Below are 15,677 nucleotides of genomic sequence, written 5' to 3'. Positions count from 1 at the left end.
ATAAATAGGACAACAGCCTCAGCTAATGAGTTCTTAATAAATATCTGCTATGCTGAGTTCAGCACTACTTACATACACAAAATTATTTTTCTTTCTTTCAAGAATTGCACATGATATAACAAAAAAAGGAGGGATCAAAATCATTAGGAGATATCATTTCCTAGAAATCATTGACTTTACAGAATAGCAAATGAAGAATGTTGCTTAGTTCATTCGGCGGGGGGCGGGGTGTCAAATCAGTTCTGATCACAACTTGTCAGGCAAATCAACCAAAAGGGAAGAAAGAGAAGCCTCAGTCAGGAAGAACTGCCAAGGCAACGCTCCGGCCTGAGACGTAGCTCACCCCACCATGGAGCACAGACTGGAAATAGGAGTAGATGTTCGACTTAACCAACAATGAATAAATGATAAATGGAAAAAATTTGGATGGCAAACTAAATACTCGGAACAATTCTCAATCTTTTCAAGGAATATAAATGAGGATTACCCCTTTTCTCACCAAAACTTCCTTTTAGCCCTTGTTAAAGATAGAAGCCAAGACTAGATGATCACTGATGTGACTTGCTACACTAGTTCTTAGAGTTTCACGTATTACTGCCAAGATTTTCAGCACGTTATAAATTATGTCAGGTGTACATACAAGGAAAAATGTGACGATACATATTCTAAAACGTTAGCTCTGTTTAGGATAGTTGTAACAGTAAAGATCTAGTGCCGTTTCACATAACTCGTTATACGCCACAAAGTGGCTGTGTTTTATCTCTTGGAACTTAATTGAAACCCAAAGGACAGTGTCTTTGTATCATAAAAACACAGAACATTAATGAGGAAAGCATCTGATACTTACACTCCCTTTAGACTTCCTGGTTCCTACAATAGGAGGCAGTGAAGAAGCTTTCTGACTGTGGAAACAAATTGCAATTTAGAAATCTGGATGTTATTTACAAATAATGTACAACGCAAGATAATTCTCATCCCAGCCTGGAAGTCAGCTGTTTGCTGCTATCTGTGCTTCACAAAAGGTAACCTACACTTTAACATACACTTCCCCAGTTTCACAAAGATCACAGAATTTCCAAATTCTATCCCAAAAGATTTTTAATTTTCCTTGTATACTATTTTAATCAGCGTTTACAGATAAGCTTTTAGTATCACCTGAAATTGGTATAGCATTTTTATCCAGATCCCAAAGTGTTCTATTTGCATTTCAAAAACTCATTTCCAAATGTGACTGATGATTTTTCCAGACTGAGTTAAAAACAAATTTCCCTTGTTTCTCTGATGTCTACTATGTGTACCTCTGATAGAAGAGTAGAGGTAAACACTGCTATTTGCATTCAGGTAGTTTTTAAACCAGTTGTCCTCACCAAAAAATTAAAAATTCTTTTAGACTATAAGTTGTTTTGTTGATATCTGTGTTATTAGGAAAAGAACTATGTTGAAAACCCAACTGAATCTCTCCGAAAATAGAAGGACACATATATAAAAATAATTCTTACTAATTGTGTGAGAAGGGCAAACGTGAGTTACAGTTTTCTTATCACCATCACGTACACACTGTTGCTCACAGCAGTTAACCTAGGGTTGCTCAGCAAAGATGGTTAAAGGATTTAATTTCATGGATGGGCAAGGTTGGTTAGCAATAAGTTAGCTGGTAAATAATTCAAAAGTGCTAGAAAACCATGTGCTCTTGCATAGTTCAAACACCACCTCTGAAATTCCATGTCATCTATTACTTATTTAGAAGCTCTTGGCCAGCTTCTCCATCAAGTTACACAAATTGTGAATTAATGGAAAACACATCGGTAACATTCTGCTCTATCTCGGTAGATGAAAACCACAAAAAAAAAAAAAATGGGTCTGCAATGGCAAGGGGGTCACAGAATCTCTGGGAAAAGCAACAGAGATGGATCCCCGTGCACCACGAGCAAGCCGAGAGGTTCTGTAGCAGAGCTGAGAGCTCTTCCTGAGTGACTCTGCAGCATATCTCCTTGGCTGAAATAAAGCATCTTTCACAAATATATGACAGTTCATGGAGAAAAACTGTGTATAGTACATTGTAATTAGAAGTAACTTCCTGAGTGACTCTGCAGCATATCTCCTTGGCTGAAATAAAGCATCTTTCACAAATATATGACAGTTCATGGAGAAAAACTGTGTATAGTACATTGTAATTAGAAGTATAATCCTTAAAATCTTAAATGCATTAACTGTACACCCATCCTCTCTATTCGCATAAGTGGGATTATATTGTTTTTATATTTTACAGTTATTATTAAAACAAGTATAAAATAATAGGGTTTTTTTTAACGTTCTGAGATGTTTCTATCCAAACCAACTGAAAAGTGATTTGGTCTAGCAACTATTAAGACACAAAAACGCCAGGAGGCCAAGGCGGGTAGATCACCTGAGGTCAGTAGTTCGAGACCAACCTGAACAACATGGAGAAACCCCATCTGTACTAAAAATACAAAATTAGCTGGGAGTAGTGCTGCATGCCTGTAATCCCAGCTACTAGGAAGGCTGAGGCAGGAGAATCGCTTGAACCTTGGAGGCCAAGGTTGTGGTGAGCCCAGATTACACCATTGCACTCCAGCCTGGGCAAGAAGAGTGAAATGCCACCTCAAAAAAAAAACACAAAAACTTGTAATAATGTGTGCTGTAGAGAAGCTCATTGCCCTGAATCTTCTTCAAAAGAATAAATTTTTGTATTTACTATAAATTTCGTGCATTCTTAAAAAAAAAAAACACAACTATGTAGTCTTTCATAAATTCCCATAAATTATATTTTTGTGCAATAACTCTCAGTCTCCCATCATGGCAATAAAAACAAAGATCAATGTATATCAAATACGCTTTCCATTCTAAGTGATAAATTAGATTGTCGGTTACATAAAATATAATAGTGGCCAGCAAAAGACCCAGTGCTATTTCAAGGGATAACTAAAGCATGAGGAGTGAATAACTAGAAGTGAGACTTACCCATAAGGCCTTCTCATTGTTGACTTATCAAAGAGTAACTCACTGTAAGGAAGTTTCTTAAACTTATCTCTGCCGACAGCCACATAGAACTGCCCGTTCTCCAATTCTGCTCCACTCTCAACAGGTTTTCCTTCTAAAGTGTAAAGCCTGTCAAAAATATGAACCCCAACAATTAGAATTTTAACAAATATTTAAAGAACTGCTAAAGATTCCAAAGTACTCTGGATGCCAAAAAAATTAAAATTACAAAGGAAATAAAAACACTCTGTACTTAATTTAGCTCATTTGTGACTATTCTCATTATTGCATTATAGATGCCTCAAAGTCATTAGATTCCACTCAATGCTAATGTCATAATGCAGACACAATGACCACCTTGCTATACATGGTTTCATCCCAATGAGCCTGATGATCTAGCATGAGGATCCCTATCGCTGCCATGTTAAAATTTTAGAGGAGAAAAATTAACTTGTACAGATCATAGCACTTTAAATTGAACACTGATTCTTCTATTTGTATTTTGTTAATACTTTTAAATTTAATTTTCTTAGCATATTCATTAGGCTGGCATGCTTCTGACTGCATTATGTGTAAGAACAGCTCTCAACCAAAGCATTACATACACACACACAGAGAGAACTGGGTCAGAAACAATGGGGTGAGAGGGCAGGAGGGAAAAGAAGCCATTGCCAGGGTTAACCATGCAGAACTGCATAGCATCTGTGCTTCTTTCTTCTTTGGCTATCTCTTCTAAGCGAAAAAAGAGTGAACATTGTAACTTCCCAGAATCTAGCAGTTTCACAACATGCTTCCTTTACTGTAAAACTGCTGCTGTGAACTACAATATGTTACTTATTAAAAGAACAGTGATAATTTTACCAGATGATTTTAAATGTCCACAGAATTATTTTTAAAGAACAGGAAAATAAGTATTAGAAAACTAAACCAGAAAGACAGTACATATTGTTGAAGGTCACGAGGTTACAAAAAGCTATTTATAAATGGAAGAATTTCAATATCATCAAAAAGCTTTCTGTCTTCCTATATTACACAATAAGATCAAATGTCATTTACAGAAGAAAAAAAAAAAAAAAAACAACACTGACCTCTTAGCTTGTTTACTGATTATGTAAATGACCGTAACATACAGAACCGTGAAAAACAATGAAAATAGCCATCAACATTCCTGAAATATATTTGTGGTTTTAGTTAGTATACGGATGATAAAGTCTCTTTCTTTATCACATTTTACCTCTACTCCTAACAAGTCTAAATATCAACACTTAACCCAGAATTCTGTCTTTTCTGCCTTAACTTAGGCTGGACAAAGTGGCCCATGGCTATAGTTCCAGCTACTTGGGAGGCTGAGGCCAGAGGATCACTTGAGCCCAGGAGTTCAAGATCAGCCTGGTAATATAGTGAGTCCCTATCTCAAAACAATACAAAAAAACACTTGACCAAGGTTTCTGAATAGTGACATTATTGACATTTTGGACCAGATAATTCTTTGTTGGAGAGGTGAGCAGACTGCCCTGTACATTGTAAGATGCTTATTAGCAGCACCCTTGGCCTCCACCCACTAAATGGTAGAGTAGCCACCTCATCCCCAGTTGAGACTACCAAAAATGGTTCCAGGCACTGCGAAATGCTCCCAAGGGGCAAAATCATGCCTGGTTGAGAACCAGTGGCCTAGACCCAAGCATTCTTTTTCCACTTTTCGTCCAAATAGTTGTACTTGAATCAGCAGTAATTTCATAGCTGGAAATTAAAAGGCAGCATATCTGTGGACTCTGGAAACAGCCAAGATTTGACTTGTTTCCTCTGCAGGTAGGTAAAATATAGTAAATACATTATTTTTGTTAATACAGACAAGGTCTTGCTATATTGCCCCCAGGTTGGTCTCGAACTCCCAAGCTCAGCTCAACTGATCCTCCTGTCTTGGCCTCCCAGGGTGCTAGGATTATAGGCATAAACCACCACACCTGGCCCAGCACCGAATAAATTCTAATGCGTAATTTTAGCCTTCTTTTATGTAACTATTGCTTATTTACTTTCTTCTTTTTCTACAAACACAAGAAACATAGAAGCAAGTTCAATGAATGTGTATGGGATGCTTTTTATATATGAATATACTGATGCATAGGGAGGGGCCAACCGTTAAGATTTATTAATGTTAAAGAAAACTGGTCATGTCCCAAGAGAGCAGCAACCAAATCTCTCATATCTGACATTACATTAATAATTATGTTTCATGTATCCTAAATATATACACACCCAACACAGGAGCACCCAGATTCATAAAACAAGTTCTTAGAAATCTACTCCCACACAGTAATACTGGGAAACTTCAAAACTCCACTGATAGTATTAGACAGATCACAAAGGTGGAAAATTAGCAAAGATACTCAGGACCTGAACTCAACCTTGGACCAAATGGATGTGATAGACCACTACAGAACTCTCCATCCCAAAACAACAGAATATACACTCTTCTTATGGCCACATGGCACATACTCTAAAATCAACCACAAAGCCAAACATAAAACAAACCTCAGCAAATGCAAAAGAACTGAAATCATACCAAACACACTCTCAGATTGCAGCACAATAAAAATAGAAATCAAGACTTTAAAAATTGCCCAAAACCATGCAATTGCATGGAAATTAAACAACTTGCTTCTGAATTACTTTTGGGGAAATAATAAAATTAAGGAAGAAATCAAGAATTTATTTGAAACTGAGAACAAATCACAACACACCACAATCCCTGGGACACAGCTAAAGCTGTGTTAAGAGGATAATTCATAGCACTAACTGCCCACATCAAAAAGTTGGCTGAGTGTGGTGGCTCACTTGGGGGGCTGAGGCAGGCAGATTGCCTGAGCTGAGTTCCAGACCAACCTGGGCAACATGGTGAAACCCCATCTCTACAAAAAAATACAAAAAAGTTAGCCAGATATGATGGTACACTCCTGTAGTCCCAGCTACTTGGCTGAGGTGGGAGGACTGCATGAACCCAGGAGGTTGAGGCTGCAGTGAGCTGAAATCATGCCCCTACACTCTAGCCTAGGCAACAGAGCAAGACCCTATCTCCAAAAAAAAAAAGTTAGAAACATTGCAAATGAACAACCTGGTATCACAACTAAAAGAACTAAAGAAGCAAAAGCAAACCAACTCCAAAGCTAGCGGAAGACAAGAAATAACCAAAATCAGAGCTGGACTTAAGGAGACTGAGATGGGAAAAACTATTCAAAAGATCAATGAATCCAGGAGTTGGTTTTGCAAAAAAAATTAGTAAGATAGATAGGCCAGTAGCTGAATTAACAAAGGAGAAAAGAGAGAAGATCCAAATGAACAAATTAGTAAAGACAAAGGAGATGTTACCACTGATCCTACAGAAATAAAAATAGCCATCCGAAACTGCAACCTCTGTACACACTAGAAAACCTAAAAGGGATGGATAAATTCCTGGACACATACACCCTCCCAAGACTGAACCAGGAAGAAATTTATTCCCTGAACAGACCAATAACAAACTCTGAAATTGAATCAGTAATGAATAGCCTACCAATCAAAAAGAGCCTAGGACCAGACAGTTTCACGGCCAAATTCTACCAGAGGTACAAAGAAGTGGTACCATTTCTAGTGAAACTACTCCAAAAAATTGAGGAGGAGGGACTCCTCTCCCACATATTCTGTGTGTTCAGCATCATCCTGATACAAAACCTGGCAGAAATACAACAAAAAAGAAAACTTCAGGCCAAGTTTGTTGTCCTTGATGAACATCAATACAAAAATCCTCAACAAAATACTCACAATCCAAATTCAGCAGCACATTGAAAAGCTAATCCACCATGATCAAGTAGACTTTATCCCTGGGATGCAATGTCAGCTCTACATATGCAAATCAATAAATGTGATTCACCACATAAACAGAACTTAAGACGAAAACCATATGATTATCTCAATAGATGCAGAAAAGGCTTTCAATAAAATCCAACATCCCTTCAGATTAAAAACTCTCAATAAACCAGGTATCAAAGGAACATACTTCAAAATAATAAGAGCCATCTATGAGAAACCCACAGCCAACACTACACTAAATGGGCAAAAACTGGGAGCATTTCTCTTGAAAACCAGCAGAAGAGAGGGATGCCCTCTCTCACCACTCCTATTCAGCGTAGTATTGGAAGCCCTTCCCTGGGCAGTCAGGCAAAAGAAAGAAAGAAAGAGCATCCAAATAGGAAGAGAGGAAGGCCAAACTATTCCTATTTGCAGAGAACATGATTCTGTATCTAGAAAACCTCACAGTCTTGACCCAAAAGCTCCATCAGCTGATAAATAACTTTAGCAAAGTTTCAGGATACAAAATCAGTGTACAAAGATCAGTAGCATTCCTATACTCTAACAACACTCAAGCCAAGAATCAAATCAGAAGCACATTCTTTCATAATTGGCACCCAAAAAATTAAATATCTAGGACTGCAGCTAACCAGGCAGGTAAAGGATCTCTGCAACGAGAACTACAAAACACTGCGTAAGGAAATCGGAGATGACACAAACAGAAAAACAGCCCATGCTCATGGATAGAAAGAATCAATATCATGAAAATGGCCATACTGCCCAAAGTAATTTCCAGATTCAAACTACCAATAACATTCTTCACAGAACTAGAAAAAAACTCTTTAAAATTTAAATGGAACCAAAAAAGCTTAAACAGCCAACACAATCCTAAGCAAAAAGAACAAAGCTGGAGCCATCCATTACCCAACTTCAAACTATACTACATGGATTCAGTAACCAAAACAGCATGGTACTGGGACAGAAACAGACATGTAGACCAATGGAACAGAATAGAAAACCCAGAAATAAAATAGTACACCTACTTTAATCTGTTCTTCAACAAAACTAACATAAACAAGCAACGGGGAATCTATTCAATAAATGGTGCTGGGATAACTGGCTAGCCAGATACAGAAGATTAAAATTGAACTCCTTCCTTATACCATATACAAAAATCAACTCAAGATAGATTAAAGACTTAAATGTAAAACCCAAAACTATAAAAGCTCTGGAAGACAACCTAGGCAATACCATTCTGGGTGTAGGAACTGGCAAAAATTTCATGACAAAGACACCAAAAGCAATCAAAACAAAAGCAAAAATTTATAATTGAGATCTAATTAAACTTAAGAGCTTCTGCACATCAAAAGAAACTGTCAACAGAGTAAACAGATAAACTACAGAATGGGAGAAAATTTTTGTAAACTATGCATCTGACAAAGGTCTAATATCCAGCATTCACAGAAAACTTAAATGAACTTACAAGAAGAGAACAACCACATTAAAAAGTGAGAAAAGGACATGAAGAGATACTTTTCAAAAGAAGACATACATGCAACCAACAAGCATATGAAAAAAAAAGCCGATCATTAGAGAAATGCAAACCACAATGAGACACCATCTCACACCAGTCAGAATGGTTATTATTAAAAAGTCAAAAAATAGAAGATGCTGCTATGGTTGAAGAGAAAAGGGAATGCTTATACAGTATTGGTGAGAGTGTAAATTAGTTCAGTCATTGTGGAAAGCAGTGTGGCAATTCCTCAAAGACCTAAAAACAGAACTACCATTTATATTCTTTTGGTATATGCCCAAAAGAATATAAATTATTCTACCATAGAGATCCATGCACACGTATGTTCACTGCAGCACTATTCACAAGAGCAAAGACAAAGAATCAAACTAAATGTCTATCAGTGATAGACTGGATAAAGAAAAAGTGGTACATATACACCACGGAATACTATGTAGCCATAAAAAAGAATGATATCACATCTTCTGCAGGAACATGGAAGGAGCTGGAGGACAACATTCTTCACAAACTAACACAGGAACAGAAAACCTAACACCACACATTCTCACTTACAATGAGGAGATAAATGATAAGAATACATGCACACAAAGAGAGGAACAACAGGCATTGTGGCCTTCTTCAGGGTTCGGGATGGGAGAAGAGAGAGGAACAGTAAAAATAACTATCGGGTACTAAGCTTAGTATTTGAGTGACAAAATAATCTGTACAACAAACACCCGTGACACAAGTTTTACCTATGTAACTAACCTGCACATGTTCCGGTGAACCTGAAATATAACTTTAAACAAAAAAAGAAGTTTCTCTAAGCATTCAAGTGTTTGAGCAACATAACTACATTTTCCTTTCTATATTTTTACTTGAATATATTTTATTTCTATGTGTAAATTTTTTCATGTTAATATATACATGAATAGGCATATCTGGCTGTGAAATTACCTGTAGATATCTTTGTGTGCTTTATGTTACATATTGTGTAGGTTTACATTTATGTACACATCAAAGGTCAAAACTATATATGAAAAAAAATAATTATTGAGATCTGCCTTCACTTCTGATACCAAAATAAAACCCAGCAAAATCAAAGGTTTAAAAAGAATTTTAAAATATAAGGAGAAAACATAGGAGAATATTCTTATAATCTTGGAGTAAGGAATATCTAAGCAAGTTGTAAAACGTAGTAATTATTAAAAAAGATTAAAAATTAGACCGCATTAACATTTAAGATATTTGCATAAAAAAGAAATATCTTAAAAAAAGATATTACATAAAAAGATATTTCTTTTTGCATAAAAAAGAAGTATCACGTAGTCTGGGCAACGTGGCTCAAACATGTAATCCCAGCACTTTGGGCTGAGGTAGGCAGATCACAAGGTCAAGAAATCAAGCCCATCCTGGCCAACAAAGTGAAACCCGATCTATACTAAAAACACAAAAATTAGCTGGGCACCGTGGCGCATGCCTGTTGTCCCAGCTACTCGGGAGGCTGAGGCAGGACAATTGCTTGAGCCCAGGAGGTAGAGGTTTGCAGTGAGCTGAGACCGCACCGCCGTACTCCAGCCTGGTGACAGAGCAAGACTCAAAAAAAGAAATATAAATAAAATGCAAACTGAAAGTGTACTTAAAACTCACATCAGAAAAGGTCGATTTACCCAATATGTCTATGGCAGTGGTCCCCAACCTTTCTGGCACCAGGAACTGGCTTTGTGGAAGACAATTTCTCCAGGGAGGAATGGGGGACGAAATGGTTATGAGATGAAAATGTTACACCTCAGATCATCAGGAATTAGATTCTCATAAGGAGCACACAACCTAGATGCCTCGCATGCACAGTTCACAATAGGCTTTGCGCTCCTATGAGAATCTGATGCTGCTGCTGATCTGACAGTGGGTGGATCTCAGGCAATGATGGCTCCTGCTGCTCACCTCCTGATGGTTCCTAACAAGCCATGGAACAGTACCAGTCCTTGGCCTGGGGCTTGGGGATCCCTGGAGAGCGCCTATAAATCAATAAGATAAATGTGCAAAGGCCATGACCAACAGTTCAGACACAATGGATATAAATATGTGGCATTTATTTACAGAGTACCTTGGTCATTAAGAACACAGGCTCTGGAGCCAGAATGCCTACTAGGCTTGAATCCCAGCCTGGCTACTCAGCATCACCGTAACTCTGAACAAATCATTTCCCGTGATGCGTCTCACATCTCATGTCTATTAAAAGAGGATCGAAGCACTACTTACCTCATAGGGTTGCTGAGTTAATTAAGTCAAAAATGTAAAGCACTGAGAATAGTACCTGACACACACGAATGGGTTTGTGTCCTTTGTAGGGACATGGATGAACCTGGAAACCATCATTCTCAGCAAACTGACACAAGGACGGAAAATCAGACACTCAATGTTCTCACTCATAGGCAGGTGTTGAACAATGAGAACACTTGGACACAAAGAGGGGAGCATCACACACTGGGGTCCATTGTGGTGGCTATGGGAGGGACAGTGAGAGGAAGGGTGGGGGAGGGATAACGTGGGTAGAAATGTCAGGTATAGATGATGGGGGGATGGTGGCAGCAAACTACCTTGCCATGAATGTACATATTCAACAATCTGACATAATCTGCACATATACCCCAGAATCTAAAGTACAATAAAAAAAAGAACTTTAAAAAAAAGAGTCCATAGATGTTGTTGTACGTTAAATAAATAAAAATCAAAAAACAATGAAATGCTATTTTTACTCAACATGAGTGAAAAGACTAAATGTTAGTTTTACTAGACAGGTAACTGTGACAAATAGGCCTGCTCATAGACTTCTGGTGAAAATATAAATTAGGATAAACTCTTTGGAAGACAACTGGCAGTATCTATCAAAATTTTAAGGACATTTGAAACTTAATTCAACAATTCAACTTCTAGACTTTTATATCCTGATAAACATTGCTTATATAAAAAGACATATGCATGTAATAGCAAAAGATTAGCAATGACTAAATATCCATCAAACCCAAAGGAAAATAAATCATTCTACCAAAAAGAAGCATGCACTGGTATGTTCACTGCAGTGCTATTCACGATGGCAGAGATGTGGAATCAGTCTAGATGCCCATCAATGGTGGACTGGATAAAGAAAATGTGGTACCTATACACCATGGAATACCATGCAGCAGTTAAAAAAAAAAGAAAAGAAATCCTGTTCTTTGCAGCTACATGGATGCAGCTGGAGGTCATAATCCTGAGCCAATTAATGTAGGAACAGAAAACCAAACACTACATATTCTCACTGTAAGTTGGAGCTTAAATACTGGGTACAGATGGACACAAACACAGCAACAGTAGACACCGTTGACTACTAGAGAGGGGAGGGAAATAGAGCGCTGTGGATTGAAAAACTACTTATTGGATACTATGCTTACTACCTGGTGACGAGATCTATACCCGAACCTCAGCATCGTGCAATATACCCATGTAACAAACATGCACATGTATTCCCTGAATCTAAAATAAAAAATGGAATTATGAAAAAGAGGTAACTGATCAAATAATTTAGATTGGAAACACTCATTCTATTTTACAGAATGAGATATTGCCCAACTAAAAATGTTTTAATAAAAAAATTAGGATTTGGAATACTTTGTGTTAAAACAGAATACTTTGGGTAGGGCGCAGTGGCTCACACCGATAATCCCAGCACTTTGGGAGGCCAAGGTGGGTGGATCACTTGAGGTCAGGAGTTCAAAACCAGCCTAGCCAACATGGGGAAATCCCATCTCTACTAAAAAAAAAAATGTTTAAAAATTAGACGGGCATGGTGGCAGATGCCTATAATCCTAGCTGTTTGCGAGGCTGAGGCAGGAGAATCACTTTAAACCCAGGAGGTGGAGGTTGCAGTGCCAGGATCATATCACTGCACTCCAGCCTGGTCAACAAGAGCAAAACTCCATCTCTAAAACATAAATAAATAGACAGAATACTGTGTAGTCATTAAAATAATAAAATAGAGGTATCTGTGCTGCTAAAAATAATCTCTAAGATTATTATTATAGGAAAAAATCAAGGGGGTGCTTGTATACATATATTTATTTATTCATATGTATATATGTATTTCCTTTTATGTTTTTAAAAACTGGGCCAGGCACAGTGGCTCACGCCTGTAATTCCAGCACTTTGGGAGGCCAAGGTTGGCAGATTGCTTGACCCCGGGAGTTCAAGACCAGCTTGGGCAACATGGTGAAATCTCATCTCTACAAAAACAAAACAAAGCGAGGTGCGGTGGTGCACACTACTGGGGAGGCTGAGGTGAGAGGATCATATAAGTCTGGGCAATCGAGGCTGCAGTGAGCTGAGATCACACCACTGCACTCCAGCCTGGGTGACACAGTGAGACCCTGTCTCAAAAAAATAATAAATAAAACAATAAAAAACTAAAAATGTATATGCTTGCATATGCATAGAGTATTTCTGAGATGATGCTGAAAAGTACCAGAGAGAGGGACTGGGCATGCCTGAGCTAGGAGAAATACTTTTTATTTATACTTTTGCCACATGTAAAGTAGGCCTTTCAATTAAAACACCTAATTATATTTAAAATCTCAATGGCTATGAGATATTAATATATGTAATAGATATTAATATATATAAATATACAAACATTAATCTGTATACCCATTTACCTGAAAGAAATAATATTCAATTTGAGAACTATTTTATCATATGTGCATAAAAACACAAAAACTTGAAAGAATGTACTCCACCAAAGCAGTATATACACATACATACATACAATATGTTGTGCACATGTATATGTTATTTGTAACCCTCCTACCTGAGGGAAAATAAATGTCAGCCTCCATCAGGGGATAATTTCATAGGCTTCACAATTTAAAGTTATGATTTTAATCTTCACTTAAATTTCAGAACCTGAGAAAAATGCTTTTGATTTCTTACATTTATATAACTCCACTAAATTATTATTTCTATGGCTCCTCTTTAAACCCACTAAATAGGCAAATAGTTTAAACAATCAAATAATTATAAATACCTCCTTTTAAATAAAAGGACAATTAAGAGTTAAGAGGCTGGCTCTTTTAAAAAATCCTGCTCAACTAAAGTAATGTTGATGCTTGCCGATTTACTCTAAATCAAAAAATAAACATCATTAATATTTGTGGAAGTGCTACTATGTGACAATGACTGTTTTAAGCTCTTTATGTGAATTACCTCATTCCTTAAACAACCCTATGAGGTAAGTACTACTATATTTCCATTCTACAGATAAAGAAACTGAGGCATACAGAGCCTAACTGGGGAGCCAAAATTCCAATCTACAGACCAGGGACTCCAGAGCCACCTGAGAATATCTTCAACAACATCTTCCAAAAAATACAATCTTGCCATTATCTACCAAACTCCTCCATTTACAAGATAGTTTTGACGCACCTGTGAACAGCACCGCTCCTCAGAGTGATTTTTTCTGTGACCATTTGTAGTACATGATCCCACTGATTCAAGGCTTTCCTGGGGATAAGGAGGCGAGCAGCTGGGTTTATCAGGTCTCCATTTGCAATCAAGCTGGAAAACAGGAGGCCAACCATTTGAAACAGTTATGCCTTGAAAACTGCAACACAAATTCCCAACCAAAAGGAAACCACCAAGCCAATTTTAACCTGAAGCATAAAGGGTTTCAACTTACAAGATAGTGCAGGGCTCCTGAAGTGGTTTTCTAAAGCGAGCTGACACATTGATCCTGCTATGGATTACTGGTTTTACCTTTAAAAGCAAAGGAAAACAATATAAATCACTAAGCTTATATTAGCTTTTTTTTTCCTATGAGGAAAATATAGAGGTTTCTAAGAAACTGCCTGAGACTGGCTATGCCTTTGTTAAAACCTTGCTTTTTTCCCCATGTATATAAACTCTGAGCTCACCCTTTAACAATATTATAAGCCCTTAACAAAGCTCTCAAGAAAACAAAAGTTTCCCTGAAGCCCTAGGCACACTGCTGATGATCTGTGCCAAAAACAAACAAACAAACAAAAAATCAGAAACCATGGACTATTACAAAAACATGAAGGCAATTTTTAAACCACGCTCTGAAAAACCACAATAATCCTATAACATCTTGAGCACCACAATGAGATACCATCTCAGGCCAGTCAGAATGGCGATCGTTACAAAGTCAGGAAACAACAGATGCTGGAGGGGACGTGGAGAAACAGCAATGCTTTTACACTGTTGGTGGGAATGTAAATTAGTTCAAACATTACGGAAGACGGTGTGGTGATTTCTCAAGGATCTAGAACCAGAAATACCATTTGACCCAGCAATCCCATTACTGGGTATATACCCAAAGGACTATAAATCATTCTACTATAAAGACACCTGCACACGTATGTTTACTGTGGCACTGTTTACAATAGCAAAGACTTGGAACCAACCCAAATTCCCATCAATGATAGACTGGATAAAGAAAATGTGGCACATATACACCATGGAATACTATGCAGCCATAAAAAAGGATGAGTTCATGTCCTTTGCAGGGACATGGATGAAGCTGGAAACCATCATCCTCAGCAAACTAACACAAGAACAGAAAACCAAACACTGCATGTTCTCACTCATAAGTGGGAGTTGAACAATGAGAACACATGGACACAGGGAGGGGAACATCACACACCGGGCCTGTCTGGGGGTGGGAGGGTAGTGGAGGAACAGCACTAGGAGAAATACCTAATGTAGATAACGGGTTGATGGTTGTAGCCAACCCCATGGCAGGCGTATAGCTATATAACAAACCTTCACATTCTACACATGAATCCCAGAACTTAAAGTATAATTTTAAAAAATCTTGAGCTCTGAAGTGCTGTACCTGCAGCCCAAGATACTGTGTTCCACCATCTTTCCTCTCCCATTCTCATGCACCTGCTTTCTGATCCTTGGCCCCCACCGAGTGCCTGACCCTACCCTTTTCTCTTAAGACTGACACAAGCAACTTTTCCCAGGTTTCACTTCCGCCTCTATCCCTCATTGAATTCGATGCACTCATACCAGCACCCTCGATTCCTGCAGCCTTTGCAACTGGTTAGATCAACCAGATCACCTTTGCCTCTCTTTTTGCTTTCAGGGTCCCAGCTGCTGTTAGAGAGAACCATGGAGCCCCACGAGCAGCCTTCACCTGAGACCGGCTTTCAGCATCCAGCCATGGGCTGAACCTCAGTACTGCTTGCTCAGCCAGCCCTCCACTCCTCCCAGGTGGATTCTTTTTTCCATTTCCCACAGTGGAGAGTCGAAATTCTCACCTCTCACGCTAACCCCTAAAATC

General features: G+C 38.1%; 1 protein-coding gene across 3 annotated transcripts in view; it reads right to left on the bottom strand.

Moving 5' to 3' along the window:
* Positions 1–15,677, bottom strand: part of DCDC2 (doublecortin domain containing 2) — a 202,203-nt gene that overhangs the window by 123,947 nt on the left and 62,579 nt on the right. For all 3 annotated transcript variants that reach the window (XM_008993891.4, XM_035294775.3, XM_035294776.3), the window contains 4 exons: positions 14,049–14,125; positions 13,796–13,927; positions 2,983–3,129; positions 848–902 (listed from right to left, as the gene is read on the bottom strand). In XM_008993891.4, the coding sequence (XP_008992139.3) occupies positions 848–902; positions 2,983–3,129; positions 13,796–13,927; positions 14,049–14,125 (411 nt within the window). The remainder of the gene's footprint in view (positions 1–847; positions 903–2,982; positions 3,130–13,795; positions 13,928–14,048; positions 14,126–15,677) is intronic.

Source organism: Callithrix jacchus, chromosome 4, assembly GCF_049354715.1.
Source record: "Callithrix jacchus isolate 240 chromosome 4, calJac240_pri, whole genome shotgun sequence".
NCBI classification, from domain to species: Eukaryota; Metazoa; Chordata; class Mammalia; order Primates; family Cebidae; genus Callithrix; species Callithrix jacchus.
This window is presented reverse-complemented; position numbering and strand designations above follow the sequence as displayed.